Genomic DNA, 18,012 nt, shown 5'->3' with positions numbered 1-18,012 from the left:
CAACAAGGTACTGTAGCTTATTTTGATTGTGTGAATTGGCTCACTCATTAATATAACCTTTGTGATGGGCACAATTTTATCACCCCGTTTCTTTATTTTCACTGATCTTTCAATTTGCGCTAAAAGGCTTTTCTTCCTATTTTTTTAAAATGTTAAAGATATTAGTGAACTACTTAAATGAAAGTATTATAGCATTATAACACTGCAACAACATAATGTTTTTTTTTCTTTTTTAATATGGGGGAGGGGAACGTTTCTGGTGCCATTTACCACATTACTAAATTGGCAATGACTGGAAAGTTATTCCCCCCATTATTTTTTAAAAATTATTTTATGGAATTATATAACACTCTTTTATTAAAGTAGTTGTCAAGAATGACGGCCTGCTTTTCACCATAAGATTAGGACAGGCTGTCGCATCAGATGTAACCATCTGGAATTGTTTGTTATCTAGAGGCTCCTCAGCCCTTTGCTCAAGGCCAGGCACAGTCCCTGCTCATTGGGAAGTGCTAACAGCTGGGGAGTTCCAGCCTCTAGGAAGTAAGAGTGGTCCACCCAGGGGCTGAGCCAGTGATGGGCTGAAGGAAAATCTGCCCTGGGTTGCCAGGGCTGGGCTTTAAAAAAGGGCTCAGGTAGAGGCATGGTATCTCCTTTTGTCCTGGTGGTTCTGGACCTGCAGACAGCTGGTTGCTATCTGGGGAGATCCATACTTAGGTATGTGAGGATAGGCCAAGTAGCTTTATTATTTTGGCTTGGGTGTGCTTTCACAAAGCTCTCTGTATACAGTTAAGTGATTTGGCTTTGTACCCTTTTGTATAACTTACTACTGCCATTCTTCCATTTCCCTCTACCCCTTTATTTTTATCTTAATAAACCTTATTTATTTTATTTATTTATTTCATTTCTATACTGCCCAATAGCCGAAGCTCTCTGGGCGGTTCACAAAAATTAAAACCAAACAACACACAATAAAACAATTTAAAATATATAGAACATTAAAACCACAATATAACAATACAACCACAATAAAACCTAGCAGCAGTACAGGAGTTTAAAATACAGATTTAAAACAGCAAAGATAAAAATTTAGAAAGCTAAAATGCCTGGGAAAATAAAAAGGTCTTCACCTGGCGCCGAAAGGAGTACAATGTAGGCACCAGGCGAACCTCACTAGGGAGCTCATTCCAGAGCCGGGGTGCCACAACAGAAAAAGCCCTCGTCTTAGTAGCCACCCGCCTCACTTCCTTTGGCAGGGGCTCACGGAGAAGGGCCGCTGATGATGATCTTAAGGTCCGGGCAGGCACATATGGGAGGAGGCGATCCTTCAGGTAACCTGGCCCCAAGCCGTTAAGGGCTTTGAATGTTAACGCCAGCACTTTGAATCGGGCCCGGAAATGGACTGGCAGCCAGTGCAGCTGGAAAAGTACTGGCGTAATATGAGCTCGCTGGCCAGTCCCTGTTAACAATCTTGCTGCCCTAGTTTGGACCAGCTGAAGTTTCCAGACCGTTTTCAAAGGCAGCCCCACGTATAACGCATTGCAGTAATCCAGACGAGAAGTTATCAGAGCATGGATAACTGTAGCTAGGCTATCTCTGTCCAGATAAGGGCGTAGTTGGTATACCAGCCTAAGCTGATAAAAAGTGCTCCGTGCCACTGAGTTCACCTGTGCCTCAAGTGACAGTTCTGGATCCAAGAGCACCCCCAAACTACGAACCTGATCCTTTAGGGGGAGTGCAACCCCCTCCAGAACAGGTTGAATATCACCTAGCCGGGCAGACGAACCACCCACTAACAGTACCTTCGTCTTGTCTGGATTGAGTTTCAGTTTATTAGCCCTCATCCAGTCCATTACCGTGCCCAGGCACTGGTTCAGAACAGCCACTTCCTCACCTGGTTTTGATGAGAAAGAGAGGTAGAGCTGGGTGTCATCCGCATATTGATGGCACCTCAGCCCACACCTCCGGATAACCTCCCCCAGCGGTTTCATGTAGATGTTAAACAGCATGGGGGATAAAATAGAGCCCTGTGGAACCCCATGGCACAATTGCCATGGCACAGAGCAATAATCCCCCAGCACCACCTTCTGGAATCGGCCATCCAAGTAGGAGAGGAACCACTGTAGTGCAGTGCCTCCAACTCCCAACCCAGACAACCTATCCAGAAGGATACCATGGTCGATGGTATCGAAAGCCGCTGAGAGGTCCAGGAGAATCAACAGGGTCGCACTCCCCCTGTCCCTCTCCCGGCAGAGGTCATCCCACAGGGCAACCAAGGCAGTTTCCATTCCAAAACCAGGCCTGAAGCCCAATTGAAATGGATCTAGATACCTTTATCCAACCTTTAGTTGGTGTGATTTCTCTGCATAACCTTATTGCTAATTTCAGTGCCTCTTGGTTTAGGTGGGTGGCTACTAGGTATTTGGGGGGACTGGATGGCCGGGTTTGGCCAGTCCTGTTTTTGGAAGGAGAGCCGGGATTGGGCCCTGAGCAGTCCCACCTCGCAGGGAGGTTGGGGCTGGTCCCGGCAGGATCCTTTGCTAATATATTTTTTAAAATGTGCCCAGAAAGGTATTTTAGTGCTAATTAACAGATCATTGTAATACCCCCCCCCCCCGGTAATAAAATAGCACCCACAACAAATATTACAGTGAATGTGTGCTGGGCTTCAAATGACCGCTCAGATGAATTAGACCTTTCCCTTCCCCATGCAGAGCAACTATGTCACACCCATTGGTTTAGATGGAACATAGGATGTACATTCAGAAAAAGTGCAATATCCCTGATATTCCCTGATAGCGTGGAAAGTTAATTGCAATTCCACATGTAGCTTGTAGTGGAAGAGCAATTATTCATTAGTGCTAGGAGCCACCTGTCTAGAACCACTGTGAATGGCTTACTGAAAGGCTATTTGTGAAGGGCTCAGAGGGCTTATGAAGAATGTAGAATTGTTAAGCGCTCATTTTGGAGATGAAAAGTGTATGTTTTAAAAATTATTTACATGCATTTAACTTTTTTTAACACAGGGTGGAAATATCTACAGCTTTACTAATGCAGTGAGGGAAGAACACTTTTCCCCTGGATGGTAAGCAGGGCATGATGATATTTTCACAGCGCTTAAAATAAACGGAACATACGCTTGTTAGGAATCTATGTGCACGATAATAGTGGGAATCAGAGTTGTACACACTTGTGATTTGTATTATTTCATGTGGTTAAAAGGAGTTTGTTAGGTTCATGACTACCAACTAAAGACTGGTGAATTTAAAAGGTATTGCTCCATTTTTTGGAACAAATACAGAGATGCTAGTTGTGGCAGACTTAGGGCCAAACAGAGATTTTACTAGTTTCCAAAACATTGTGTCCTCTAGCATTTCCTTTTAGTCCTCTAGATATGTATGGGTGCCTCAGTTTCTCAAATAAAACCAAAGTGTCAATTTATCAGTAACATGTCGTACACGGAGCATTTAAGCATAACAGAGAGTTAAGTCCTCAATTGCATTCATGTAGTTAATCAAAATAGGTTTATTATTATGAGATCATACTAGGAATTGAAAATGTAAAAGTAAGAGCATGGTTCTAAAAAGTCATTGTTCAAGTCATTTTGAAATGTCCAGACTGTATTAGCCACATATTCTCTGGGCTCTGGAGGAGCTTCAGCCTACCTGATCCAGGCATCCAGAAGAATGAACAGGAAGAGAGAGCTAAATTCCTGGCTGAACTCTTCTAAAAAAATGTTAACTTATCAGGATTGGGGAGAGGGTGTTCATCAGCCTGGTAATGTAAGCCTGTATCTCATAAATCAGAGGGGGATTGCCAGAGGCAGGGTTTGTGTAAACTAGTCAATTAAGAAAGCTTATGCTAATGGAGAGGTTTCCATTCCCCATGCTAATGAAAACTGTGTTGGGTAACTACACTTCTGCTTTTTAACAGACTTATTAGCACATATATAGAGAAAACACAGGGGCAGGCAGAGAGATAGTAAACAAACTGTTACTAATATGATGGTCACTGTCAGTATTTTCTTCATTTAATTTCCTTGTGACCTCACTGTTCGTGATCCCCCCCCATCTACTGTATATATGTCCGAAACTCTTGGTACCATATATCTGATGAAGTGAGCTCTAGTCCACAAAAGCTTATGCCAGAATAAATTTATTAGTCTGTCTATAAAATACTATTTGCATCAGCCACAAGTTACTGCAATTAATACATCATATGTAAAACACAACAAAATGGATAAAAATGTTAAAGTAAAAATTATAACACTACTAACCTAGTAAAATCACCAAACTAATTTTTTTTTTTAAAAATTAGGTCTTAGAGCACCATAGTAGACCTTATTTTAATGGCAGCCACCAATAATTTTGTGGACTCTGCTGTCACCAGTTTATCTCAGTCTGCAAGTAGGAAGGATACATACAAATCAGTCGAGTGCCCTGGGAGATACTAATAGTGGGGTAATTAACTCTGCAAACCTGGATAAGAGGAGCAAAACCACACTTACATGAGCGAAGGTTTCAATGTCACCTCAGTATGCACATATAACCTATGGTGGCTTATTTTCCCTCCCTGCATATGCTAGTCATGAGCCAACTAATTAGCATAATTAACCTCGCTGGGCACTGGTTCTTGGTGGCTGGGGTGTTTTACAAACACCCTGAAAACCATAGCTTGTTCTAGGGTTTCAGGGTGGTTTGTAAACCACCCCAGCCACCCACCCTTGCTGGATTGAGATATCACAATAACCTGCGCCTGGTGAGGTTGATTATGATAATTAAGCAACTCTCAACTGGCACATGTGCAGAGGGGAAATAGGCCACTGTGGGTTATTTTCCCTCCATGATCGTGCGAACACGTCCACTATGTCTTTAAGGTGCCACAAGACTCTTGTTGTTTTTCCTGGAAAGGGAGATTGAAAAGCAGTTTGTGATACGGCACAAGGGTAAGGCTGTTCAAAGAAAATAAGTACAAAATTTGACTGGGCTAAGCAGCTCTTTGACTCCCAACCATTACCTACTAACGTATATATGATATCCCAGTGGGGCTTTCTTCTCCGGTTAGCACAGTCTGATGGTAAATGAACTGTAAAAGCCGTTTTTCATTAGATATAGAACAAACTCCAAAGCAGGAAATGTAAATGTGGATGTAATATGGTTTGAATGTAAATTACAAAACTGGAAATACAGGCTTCATAATGCTACTTCTTTCATTCTTTTTAACTTAAATTTCTGCAATCAGTGGTAAGACTGGGGGAGATCCAGGAGACAGGATCGAGCATGGAAGCAGCTTTGTTTGCACAACCTGCAGTCAGCTGTTTTACACCGAGAGGGGTCTGAACAGCCATATGTGTTTTTATAGTGAGCATTGGCAGTCTCCATCACGGAAGGAAAAACAGCAGGTAAAAGAGAAATCATACTCTGGTAAATGCGTATTTGCTGCTACTAACACTAATTTGTATAACACATAACAAGGGAAAGTGTAGTATAGTGGATGAAGTCTTTATCATCAACAAGAGAAACTTGGGTTTTAATCCTTGTAGTAGCCATAAAGCTCATTGGGTGGCCTTGGTCCAAGTCACCATCTTTCAGCCTAAACCACTTAAAAATGGGCCAGTGCAGATGTAATCCTGGCTTCTTAGCTGTGGTTAAAAGACCAGGAGACAAATAGACTTTCCTCTACTCCATCCTTCTGTGGAGCACATTTCACCCTCCTGCCTGAACTGTAGTAAAGGGAAACATTGGCACCAGCCTTAATTGTAAAAAACAATAACCAGGGTTCCTGTTTCACCAGAACTTGAAGCAGTAGTTTGGTGTAGGTCTGCACTGAAAAAGAGGGGGTGCCACAGCTACAGAGGTTGTACTGATTCCATCTGATAGCACCCAGCTACATTTGAATTCCCTACAAACACCTTGTACTTCTGTGTTTTTTAAACCACTTGTAGCTATATTTGTTCCACGGTCTTCTGCTGTCTACGTTGCTTCTCTTTGGCCTCTGGCTTTCCGTTTGCCTTTCCAGAAGAAGGTTGCATAAGAGCAGTCTTAACCCCACTTTTGGATTGTTTGTGTGTGTATATGGTGGGGAGGATGCTGGTTATTAATGAACACTGACAGTGATTGTGCAAGGAGGTAAAATTGTGCAGAGGACGTCAACTAAAATAACCAAGGGGCTGGGGCAACTTCCCTATGAGGAAAGTTTACAGGAGCTGGGATTGTTTAGCTTGGAAAAAAGGTGAGTAAGGGGAGACATGTTAGAGGTGTACAAAGTTATGCATGATGTGGATAGGGAGACATTTTTCTCCCTCATAATACTAAAACCCAGTGAGGGTCATCCCATGAAGCTGATTGGTGGGAGATTCAGGACAGATAACAGAAAGGACTTCCTCACATGGCACATAGTTAAATGATGGAAATCACTACCACGAAATGTAGTGATGGCCACCAATTTGCATGGCCTTAAAAGGGGATTGGACAAATTCATGAGGGATAAAGCTATCAATGGCCACTAGTCCTGGTGGCTATATGCTACCTCCAGTGTCAGAGGCAGTCTGCCTATGTACACTAGTTGCTGGGGAACTTGGGTGGGAGGGTGCTGATGCACTCATGTCCTGCTTGCGGGTTCTCAGTCAACAGCTGGTTGGCCACTGTATAAAGAGAATGCTGGACTAGATGGACCCTCGGTCTTATCCAGTATGGCTCTTCTTATTTTCTTATGTTCCCTGTACACAGTGCACCAAGAGGTGCGCTGCACACATCTCCCTCCCAGATCTTTCCAGTGTACAGGCCCTTCTGCCATGCATAACCTACCTGTCATATTTTTATTTATTTAGGAACTTTGCACCCCACCTTTCCACTGGGGGGTACCCCAGGCAGCTATAATCTATAATTTTTAATCTATAACATTAAAAATGATGGGCATTTTGCTAGTGGGGATAATAATACTGACCTTTGTTAGAGTGTGGTAATAAGGATTACTGAGACAATGTATGTGAAGTGCTATGAATAATGAAAAAGCACTGCATAAGTGCTAACAATCGTTGTTGTTAATATACACCACAGTCTTATGCATAGTTGCTCAGGTGTCTCAGTCTGTCCAGTGGAGCGTACTCCCGGGAAAATGTGCATAGACTGCAGCTTTAGAGTGGAATCCTATAAAATGTCTACTCAAAAGTAAGTCCCATTGAGTCCAATGTAGCTAATGCCCAGGTAAATTTGTATTGGATTGCAGTGCTAAGGGATTAAAAAAAGGAATTAGAAAATTTAAGATATTTCATTGGGTATTCTGTTTCTATCGGGTTTTTTAAAACCTTAATCTGTTACTGTCTCCCCGAAGCCCTTTGGAAGGTGCAGGATAGAAAAGGAAATGAAATAAAATAAATTATTAACCACAGTATTGTATTCTTGTTGCTAGAATGCATATTTCTTTTTTATATTTCCCTTAAGGCATATGAGGCAGAACATTTACAACCTCAGAAACTGTCCTTCAAGGCAACAGGGGATGGAGATACTCCTCCTGAAATCAAAAGGCCTTCAGAAGATGTAGCAGTAGCACCTCTTGTAATTCCTGTCTCAGTACCTGTAACGGCTACAAACCAGCAGCAAGAGAGCAAAGTGGGTGGTGATTTGTGGTATTAACTTCAGATTATACAAAGATATGTTAATTGATCAAGATTTGATCAATACAGAGTTCCAGTGGGACTTCATATTCAGTCCATCAGTGTGTGTAAAGTTCTACCCTGTGCAGAATGTCAGGAAAGGATCTGCACTGCCAGAAGCTTGGTCTTTGAACAGCGAGACATTAAAAATATTTTAAGGCACATTCCTATGCATGTTTAGACAGAAAGAAGTCCTACAACTTCCAGCATGCCCCAGCCAGCAATGCCTGGCTGGGGTATGCTGGGAGGTGTAGGACCTTTTTCTGTCTAAGCATGCATAGGATTGTGCCTTTAGTTTAGTTAAAAATATTTTTATCCTGCCTTCCTGGAAAAAAAATCAAATTTTGAAGATTTTGCAGTTAGGCATATTCAGGAGTATCATTTCTCTATAGCTCATATGCCTCCTTTGATTGTACTTGCATGGGCATGTGGAGGCAGGCAAACCAATATGCATAAAGTCTAATAAATACTTTCAAAATTCCTCTCTCAGTTTAATCCTACCCCCTAAATGCGAGCTAAAAGAATTAGTAAAGTTCTTCAGTGTTTATGAAAGATGTTTGGACTTCATTGAGTCTTCAAGGGATGGGCTGTGGAGTTTTCTTGTCTGGGTCAGCATCACAGACCTCTCTCTGTGGGCATAGCTACAGTACAGGTACAGACTTAAAATGGGTTAATAGCCATTCCCTTCTTATATTAATGATAATTTCTTTCATTTATATCCCAACTTTTATCCATGATGAAACTCAAGGCTTCCGAGGCAGTTGTTGCATCAAGTACCTTCAGACCATAGACCACAAACCATTTTTTTAAGCATTTATATAGCAATTTTAGTGTTTAAAGCTCTTCACATACATTGGCTGGGTTCACACAATCGTGGGGGCAATATAAACTATTGTTGGGTTTTTCCTCACCCCTACATGTTCTGATTGTGTGACCGTGTTTTACTTAATTACCCGCGATGCAACACGGATTGCCGTGTCATCCGAATCTGGCGTGCAGTGGGGTGGGGGTGCCTTTGTACCCACCCCGCAACCCGTACTGCAGGTCGTGGGATATAGGGTGGGTATGAAGCCACCCCTGCAATGCCGTGTACTGGGTTTGGATGACAACAACCTGCGCTGCATTGCGGGTAACTACATGAAACGCTGTCGCATGACCAGTAAATGCGGGGGCAGGGAAAGAACCAGTGATGGGTTCTTTTGTCCCTGCAATCATGCAAACCCAGCCATTATCATGCAAATTCTTAAAACTGGCCTTACAGGTCAGTATTATCATCCCCATACTGCAGATGGGGTTGTAGGGAGGGGGAGGAGATTGAGATAACACAGGCTAGTTCACATAATTGCAGGGTGGTTAATTAGCCATGGTGGCTTCTTAACCACCCTGTGTGTGCCAGTCACGTGCTGGCCAATTTACATAATTACACCTGCTGGGCGTGGCTTGCCATGATGTCTGAACCCAGTGAGGGGGGTGGTTAACAAACCACCCAGAATCCATGGCCTGTTACAGTGTTCCTGGGTGGTTTGTTAACCACCTTGATCAACTACTCTCTGTGGGTTCAGATGTCACAAGAAGCCACGCCCAGTGAGGGTAATTATGTAAATCAGTCTGGCATAAAACCAGCATGTGCAGGATGGTGAAGAAGCCACCATGGCTGATGAACCACCCTCGTGACTTGCAAACTGGGTCAGTGGCTTGCATAGTGGCCTGTGAAATCAAGGCAGAGTTAAGGTTTAAACTGGCAGCATCCCGATTTTGTAGCTCATTCTCTTAGCACTGTGCTGCACCAGAACTATGGGAATGGGGGATTTCGCCTAACTCAGAGTTCAGTAACAGTCCCATAATTGCATCAGCCATATACTCAGTAGGGAGAAAAATAAGACCCATTGCTGTAGCTGTTAAAGCACATTTTCAAGAAAATGTGCTTTAAAGATGGCCAGCAACAGCTGACTGAGTGAACCCGCCCTCCATTTGACTGACATGATTATGACATCACTGGTCTGTTCCTTCAGCTATTGTTTATCAATCTATAGCTGTTGAGCTGGGTTTCCATTTCTCCCTCTTGTTTTTACTGATAGCTCCATTGTCGCCTGGCATGCCCCAAAATCTTGCCAGGCCTTCACAAGTAAGAAAATTGCAGTTTTTAGACAGGTGAAAGATGGGGGCTCTGTTGTTCCAGCTGCTGTTACTGAGCTGGTCTCTCACTTTGTGCCCTGCCTTCCTTGATCAGTCTGCTGTCACTTCAAAGGCCACAAAAACATGCCTTGACATAGCAGGCTTTTTGAGATGAGAAGGGTTCAGTATTTATTTGGGTGTTTGTGTTTGGTTTGTGTTTTGGTGTGCATTGCCACTGCTGTTGTTGGCACCACCATGTAGGGCACAGGCAAGCATGCTGCGGCCAGCATTGCCGGGTGATTCCATCTGCTGCTTCCTTTGCCAGCAGTGCACATTCCATCTCTTTGGGTGCTTGCAAGCAGAGGGCTTCTAGCAATACCATCAAAAGGCACTATGCACTTATTCAATTTTTCCTTCTTTTATGGATATTTTTCTGGTAAGAAAAAAAAGATGGAACAAGCTGTGGAAAACATGGAGGGTTAAAAATGGAAGACAGTGTTGTCTGGACCCCCCCGTAAAATTCTGCATTTGAGGCAGGGCAATTGCAGGATAAAAGCCTTGCCTGGAAGCACCCTTCCTCTCCTCCTAGGGCAATATCTCCAGGGTAGTCTCCTTCTGCAGCAAGGCAAACTCTCAGGACCCCAAAGACATCAGACTACACACATCCTATGTCCTCTCCTTTCACTTAGATCCAGTAGTTCTTCGCATCTTCTGCTCATCCTCCAAAGTTCCTAGAGATGGGGGTTGGGGAAAGTGTTTCCTGGTATCTTCCCTACCTCCCATCTCCCACCTATATAGGGATTGCAACCATCTCATCCTCAACAAGCCTGCTGTATCAAGGCAAGATTTTTGTGAGGTTGAAGCGACAGCAGACTGATCAAGGAAGGGGAGAGACAGTGAGAGTCCAGCTCAGTAACAGTAGCTAGAGGAACAGAGTCCCCACCTAAAGAATGCAACCTTCCTACTTTCAAAGGCTTGACAAGATTTTGGGGCCTGCCAGGTGGCATCAGAACTATCAGTAGTGGTAGGAGAAGGAGTAAAAACCTGGCTGAATAGCTATAGACTAACAAGCAATACCTGGAGGAACAAAACAGTGATACCATAATCCTGTCAGACAATAATGGGATGAGGTGGGGTGGGATTTTCAGTCTCGCTCCAGGATTGCAGTTTGCAGTTTTTTTAAAGTACTGTTTACTGAAAACTATAGCAGCAACAGCAGCAATTCTTTTTTTCTATGGCTATTGACTGAATAACTGTTGGCATACCGAAAGCTGAAATTTAGGAGGAATCCTTATTGTAATAGAGGTGAGGACTACAGATTTATGGTGTTCTGAGCACCTGCAACAAACTACAGTTGTAGGGTAACCTTGAAAGGGATTTCTCATACCTTTGAAGTACATGGTGGGTCATAGGGGAGGAGGAAACCAAATCAGGAGGAATAGTTGAAAGACTTGGGTATGCTTAGCCTGGAGAAGGGAAGGGGTGACATGATAGCTCTCTTCAAATATCTGAAGTACTGTCGCATAAAAGTTGGAGCACACCTGTTTTCTGTTGCTCCAGTTGGCTGGACTAGAATGAATGGGTGGAAACTAAGAAAGCAGATATTAGCTGACAGTAAGAGACGGGGAAAGCACTGCCTTGAGAGGTGGTGGGCTCCCCTTTGCTGGACATATTGAAGCAGAGGATGGATGGACGACCATTTGTCTGGGGTGCTGTAGTTGCAAAACAAGGCTGGACTAGATGATCTCCAGGACACCTCCAAGCTGTAAAATTCTATGATTCTAAGTGGCCTCTCAGGTATGTTAGGCTCTAATGAGAAACAATTGGTGCTGCCCACTTAAAAATCCAGCACCATGCAGGTCACATTAGTTTTTTTCAGGTAGAAAGTTAAAATCCCATTAGCTATGTCTGTCTTCTCAGGTTGATGAGAAGGAAAGCGAGGATGATAAGTTTCTCCAGGAAGGCATGCCACAAAAGAAGAGGAAGAGGCGAACCTGTCCAAAATCACTTTTCATCCCACCTCCACCGATCTGCAGTGAGATACAGCCTGGCACTGGGGGATGCTACCAGAGTAACCTTCGCTCACCTGTCTTCCTCATGGACCACCTCCTCCAAGGCTTAGTCCAGTGTTCCCCTTACACGCCTCCTCCAATGCTTAGCCCCATTCGCGAGGGCTCAGGGCTTTATTTCAATACTCTCTACTCTTCCTCTACAAACACTGCTTCCACCAAGATGTACGCTTCTGTTTTAGGTGGGTAAAATAGTAATATTTTAACACTAAAAACAATGAAGTTGCCTTACACTGAGCCAGGCCACGGGTCCATTTAGCCCAGTACTGTCTCCTCAGATTTGCAACCACTCTCCAAGGATTTCAGACAAGGTTCTTTCCAACCTGACTACCTAAGATCTTTTTAAATGGGTTTCTAGGGAGCTGAATCCAGTTCAATCAAAGTTTGAGCTGAATCAAAGTTTTTGATGGCAGCGTGTGATTTGCAGCAATTGAAATGCTCCAATCAAACGGCTTTTAAAAAATACCTATGCTTGCCTAATTGGTTTGACAGAGGCTGGAGCTTATGATCAGAGAAACTCAATATGAGGCACAGGAAAATTTGTTGGTCCCATGGTGGTGAGGTTTTGGGTGGGGTGGTCAACAGAAAGTCAAGAGAAAGATTCTACAATGTTCACTGTGTTCCTAACTTGGTTTTCCATTTTAGATGGAATGGATGGAGCGCTTTTGTTCTCTCTTGTGAAAGATACCACCAAAATCAGCATAGAACCGTAAGTGAGAGGATGATGATGTTGATAAACGCGTACAGTGATATCTAATACCTCCTTATTCAGTGGTATGTAGCTAGGCAAATGTAGACCTTTTGACCGTTGCAATTCTTCCTGTGTTTCTTACACACTGTGTTCTGTACTCAAAATGTCTCTGCTTGGCTTTTATTTAATTTTTAGAAACATTTATACCACTTTTCAGCCCGCATAAGGGGGCTATCATATTGAACTATCAAATTACCCCGTTGTGTTCTGCTTCAGTTTCCTCTGTGCAAAGAGTTAAAGCGGCAAGACAAGGAGCGAGATCAATGAAAGATAATGGAAGACTCAGATATGGGGAGAAGGGGCGGGGAGGAAGCGCATGTAAAGGGAGTTGTTGTGATCCTGCATTTAAAACGGAAGCAGAAAGCCCCGTTTTAAGTGCAGGATTTTAGGCTGGTGTAGAGATGCCCGAAAGGTCCATCTAGTCCAGCATTCTGTTCACACAGTGGCCAACCAGCTGTCAGCTGGGAACGCTGAAGCAGGGCATGAGCGCAACAGCACCCTCCCACCCATGTTCCCCAGCAACTGGTGTACAGAGGCTCACTTCCTCTGGTACTGGAGGTAGCACATAGCCATCAGGACTAGTAGCCATTGATAGCCTTTTCCTCCAGGAATTTGTCCAACCCCCTTTTAAAGCCATCCAAATGGATGGCCATCACTACATCCTGTGGTAGCGAATTCCATAGTTTAACTATGTGCTGTGTGAAGAAGTCCTTTCTTTTATCTGTCCTGACTCTCCCACCAGTCAGCTTCACAGGATGACCCCGGGTTCTACTATTATGTGAGAGAGAGAGAAAAAAATGTCTCCCTGTCCACATTCTCCACGCCATGCATAATTTTGTAGATCTCTATTATGTCTCCCCTTACCCTCCTTTTTTCCAAGCTAAACAATCCCAGCTGTTGTAACCTTCTCTCATAGGGGAGATGCTCCAGCCCTTTGATCATTTTAGTTGCCCTTTTCTGCACTTTTTCCAGCTCTACACTATCTTTTTTATGTGTGGTGACCAGAACTGGACACAGTATTTGAAGTGTGGCCGCACCATAGATTTGTATAGGGGCAGTATGGTATTGGCAGTTCTATTCTCAATTCTTTTTCTAATTATGCCCAACATGGAGTATGCCTTTTTTTACAGCAGCTGCCCACTGGATTGACATCTTCATTGAGCTGTCCACCACAACCCCAAGATCTCTTTCGTGGTCTGTCACCTCTAGCTCAGATCCCATCAAGCTATACTTGAAGTTAGGATTTTTTGCCCCAATGTGCATCACTTTACACTTGCTTACACTGAACCATATTTGCCATTTGGATGCCCATTCTCGCAGTTTGGAGATATCCTTTTGGAGCTCTTCACAATCTCTTTTTGTTTTAACCACCCTATATAATTTGGTGTCATCGGCAAACGTGGCCTCTTCGCTGCTCACTCCTAATTCCAGATCATTTATGAACAGGTTGAAAAGCATTGGTCCTAATTCAGATCCCTGTGGGACTCCACTATTTACTTCCCTCCATTGGGAGAATTTACCATTTATTCCTACTCTCTGCTTCCTGTTCTTTAACCAGTTACTGATCCATAAGAGGACCTGTCCTCTTATTCCATGACTGCTAAGTTTTCCCAGGAGTCTTTGGTGAGGGACATTGTTTACTTGGACTTCCAAAAGGCTTTTGACAATGTCTACTGGATCTCCCCTGTCTACATGTTTATTGACACTGTCAAAGAACTCTAAAAAGTTAGTGAGACAGGACTTGCCTTTGCAGAAGCCGTGTTGATTCTTTTTCGGCAGGGCTTGTCCTTCTATATGCTAACTAATTTTATCTTTAATAATGCCTTCAACCAATTTAACCAGAACAGACGTTAAGCTAATGGGCCTGTAATTTCCTGGATCCCTTTTTGACAATTGGTGTTACATTGGCCATCTTCCAGTCCTCTGGTATAAAGGCTGATCTTAGGGACATGTTGCATATTTTGGTTAGAAGATCAGCAATTTCATATTTGAATTCTTTGAGAATTCTAGGATGGATATCATCAGGGCCCCTTGATTTATTTGCTTTCAATTTATCAATAAGGTTGAGAACTTCATCTTTTGTCATCACTATTTGCTACAGTACCTCAGACTCCCTTTCTGAAAACATCAGTTAAGGCACAGGTGCCTGTCCTATATCTTCTGCAGTGAAGACAGATGAAAAGAATTCATTCAGCTTCTCTGCAATCTCCGTGTCCTCCTTCAGTCCTCCTTTAACTCTGTTGTCATCCAGTGGTCCAACTGCCTCTGTAGCTGGTTTTCTGCTTCTGATATATTTAAAGAATTCTTTATTGTTGGCCCTGATGTTGTTAGCGATATGCTCTTCCAAATTTTTTTTTGCATCTCTTATTGAGGGATACAACTAATTGCTGGTGTAAGTGCAAAGAAGTAAATCTGTTAAGATTGGCCGGGATTCCCCTTGGGTGAATGCTTTGCAATAAACTGGCAGGAATGAAAAGTGTGGTTTGAATATAGAACCTAGACAGAAGAGTCTTTGAACACCGAACTTCTTTCTGACTAAAGGGGCCTTGCAATCTTGTAGTAGAGAATACACACACACACACACACACAAAGACACACGCAAAGCGGCATCCATACTGTTCTGGTTTAGCTAGTGCCCTAAGACCAAGGGTCAGTTTTATGAGGCTAGCGAAGCTTCTCAAACAAAAAGAGCAAATAACAAATACTTTAAACCCTTCCTTAGAACTTCTCGGGGTAGAAAGTCTTCTTTTTGTCCAGCTAGTTCCTCTCTGCCTGCAAAGAGACTTGTAATAAGCCTGCCTTTTCATACCTGCAAAGATTGGGATTAATGGGTCTCAAATCATTAGTTCTGTAAAAAGGAACTAGGCTTCTGCCTTCACTTAATAACTCTTCTCCTTGCCTTTCTCTTACTTTAACCCTGATGTTCTTTGGCCCTTTTGGCAGGCTCACTTGAGGTCTGGATGTATGTATGTCTAGTTTTCTAGGCTGGGGTGCAACAGAAGCACTCCACCTAGGCCTAACAACCCTTGATACTAAGGAGAAGCCATGGCTCAGTGGTAGAGCACATGACTTGCATGCAGAAGGTCCCAGGTTCAATCCTCAGCATCTTCATGTTGTGTCTGGAAAAATTCCTGCCTGAAAGCCTGGAAAGCTTCTGCCAATCGTCAATCCTGAGCCAGTGGTCTGACTCTGCAGAAGGCAGCTTCCTATGTTCCTATCACTCTCAGTAAACTGAAGGGCTGTTGTATCAGCAGCAGTAGGTTTTGGAAGAAAGGCAGAGAGAGGGTGTGGGAGGACTAGAGAGGCTGTTCCTGGCATAAGGCACAACATGGAGGTAGGGAACAGAGAAAGGCCTATCAGTAGAGAAGCCTGAATGCCAAGTAGCTTGCCCTGCTGGAGTACTATTAACAAGGTTGTAGTCTATGGGTTAAATGTATCTAGTAACAAGATAAATCTGTAACAGGATTTGTTTCTGCTGAGATAAAATGAATTTTGTGTAGAGCAAGTATGGAGAAGGCAGGGTACCACCATCAGGCATCAGAGAGCTGGGTGAAAACACAATTTAGGGCTGATAGGACATTAATGATGGTTAAGCTAACAATTACTTTGTTGCACTTTATAAAATATGCATTAAGCACATGGGAAGTTTAAACTTGAACTTAAAACAGATCTCCGTTTTCTTTACATACAGCAAAATGAGAGATGTACTAGTTAGAGCTACTGTGGTACTAATCTTGATCCAGTATTGGCAGCTTGATGGATATACAAATGTGATGGAAAGGGGGGCGCCTGGCTATGAGGGGAGAAAGTTTTATTCACTGTATAGTGTGAGGAGGTGTCCAATAGACTGGGTTGTTTCCTTGGCACCACCCAGGAAGGCAGGGATCCCATGATTGTGATTCAAATGCTGCTTGCTCTGACTCCATCCAATCTCCTTCACTGCCTTGCCCAGGACAGTCTTCCCTTGAGCTTCCTTTTCTGTATTCCTCTTAAAAATATTTTTGACCTTTCCTTAAATCTTCTCACTATTTTTTTTTATCCCAGGCTTCCATCTATCTTTTTATTCCTTAAAGAAAAAATTATTTTCTTACCTTACCACCACCATTGCCATTGCTCTGGTAGGGAAAGGAGCAGAGGCATCGAAGAAGCCTGGAAAGAAAATGACTGGCATCAGGACTGTTAAGCCTCCAAGCACATGCCAGCATTCCTCTTCGTGGAGCTTGCTGGCATCTTGTTTCCCTGAATGCCAAGCTGCTATGCCTCCCAAGCCTTGCTATTGCGGTACAATGTTCAGACAGGGCAGACCCCAGCACATGCACCTCGAGAAGCAACCATTTCCCCAAGCTCCCATGAGGCCACGCCAGCAATGGGACCCAGCTGCAGCTCTGCACAGCCCATTGACGTTGAGGTGGAGATTTCCAAGGCCTCCAACACTGAATCAGCCCCAGCCAAGAACACCATGGTTGACATCAAAGGTTTGGAGCAGGCACAGGGGGGAGATAACTGCAGTACTGCAGAGGTTGGCCGACATGTTGCCTGTCCTGCCAATTCTAGGTGGTGGCATCATCTACTTTTCAGGCCAACCCAGGCCTTCACCAGATGCAGGCCACCAGGGATAATCCTTTTCCAGGGCAACAGACAACAACCCTGCTCCCTGCCCTCCCGTCAGCGTGAATCAGTTCATCCAGAAGATTAGAGCTGTAGTGGTCAGTGAACACACCAACCAAATTCTTGATAGGCATTTTCCAGAGCAGACGTCCCTAGGATAAGAGCGAGGGCTCCAGCATCTCTTCAGTCTTCCCCTTCTCCCCCCAGAGTTGCACCTAAATCGAAGCAGTCAGAAAAAGGAAAGCCAAACAAGGGAAGAACCATAAGCAGGCCTCTAAAAGCAGAGCCACCACCTGGACTGCCACCATCCACTCTTCTGCAGAGTCTGACTGTGCCTCTCTTCCACCCCACCCCTTGCCCAGCAGTCACCCCCCTGAGCATAGGGCTAGTGATGATGAAAGCAATCTCCCTCAGTCAGATCTGTCAGATCACGAAGCAGGAGAATGGACAGATTCAGCTTAAATGGAGCAACCCTCTAAAGATGGGCTTTTTAACTCTTAACAATTTCTTCCCTTCGCTCCCTAGAGTGTTGGCTACCCTCCATTGAAGGACAAGCCTACTCCTTCTTCAGCAGCTGCCTCCAAAGGAGCATTGGTCTTTCTAGAACCCAAAGCAACGAACAGGGAAATTCTCTTTCCTTGGCTTTTTGAGAAGCTGCTGGACACTGAACGGGTTGCTTTGTTTCAAGGCAGGAAGGGCATTAATGTAGCCCTGAAAATCTGCTTTCTTCCCCAGCAGGCTATGGATAATTTAAGGTGCCCCATGTAGATGCCCCAGTGGTGGCTCTCCTTTCAGGAGTCAAAGAGGGTGATGTACCA

General features: G+C 43.8%; 1 protein-coding gene across 6 annotated transcripts in view; it reads left to right on the top strand.

Moving 5' to 3' along the window:
- ZNF541 (zinc finger protein 541) overlaps positions 1 to 18,012 on the top strand; it is a 56,627-nt gene that overhangs the window by 19,051 nt on the left and 19,564 nt on the right. For all 6 annotated transcript variants that reach the window (XM_084814914.1, XM_084814913.1, XM_084814916.1 and 3 more), the window contains 5 exons: positions 3,024 to 3,082; positions 5,239 to 5,398; positions 7,440 to 7,607; positions 11,687 to 12,017; positions 12,481 to 12,544. In XM_084814914.1, the coding sequence (XP_084671040.1) occupies positions 3,024 to 3,082; positions 5,239 to 5,398; positions 7,440 to 7,607; positions 11,687 to 12,017; positions 12,481 to 12,544 (782 nt within the window). The remainder of the gene's footprint in view (positions 1 to 3,023; positions 3,083 to 5,238; positions 5,399 to 7,439; positions 7,608 to 11,686; positions 12,018 to 12,480; positions 12,545 to 18,012) is intronic.

This window comes from Heloderma suspectum, chromosome 10 (genome assembly GCF_057233095.1).
Source record: "Heloderma suspectum isolate Gila_16-S chromosome 10, 16-S_ref, whole genome shotgun sequence".
Lineage (NCBI taxonomy): Eukaryota > Metazoa > Chordata > Lepidosauria > Squamata > Helodermatidae > Heloderma > Heloderma suspectum.
Note: the sequence above shows the minus strand (reverse complement) of the source record. Positions and strands in the feature narration are given on the sequence as shown.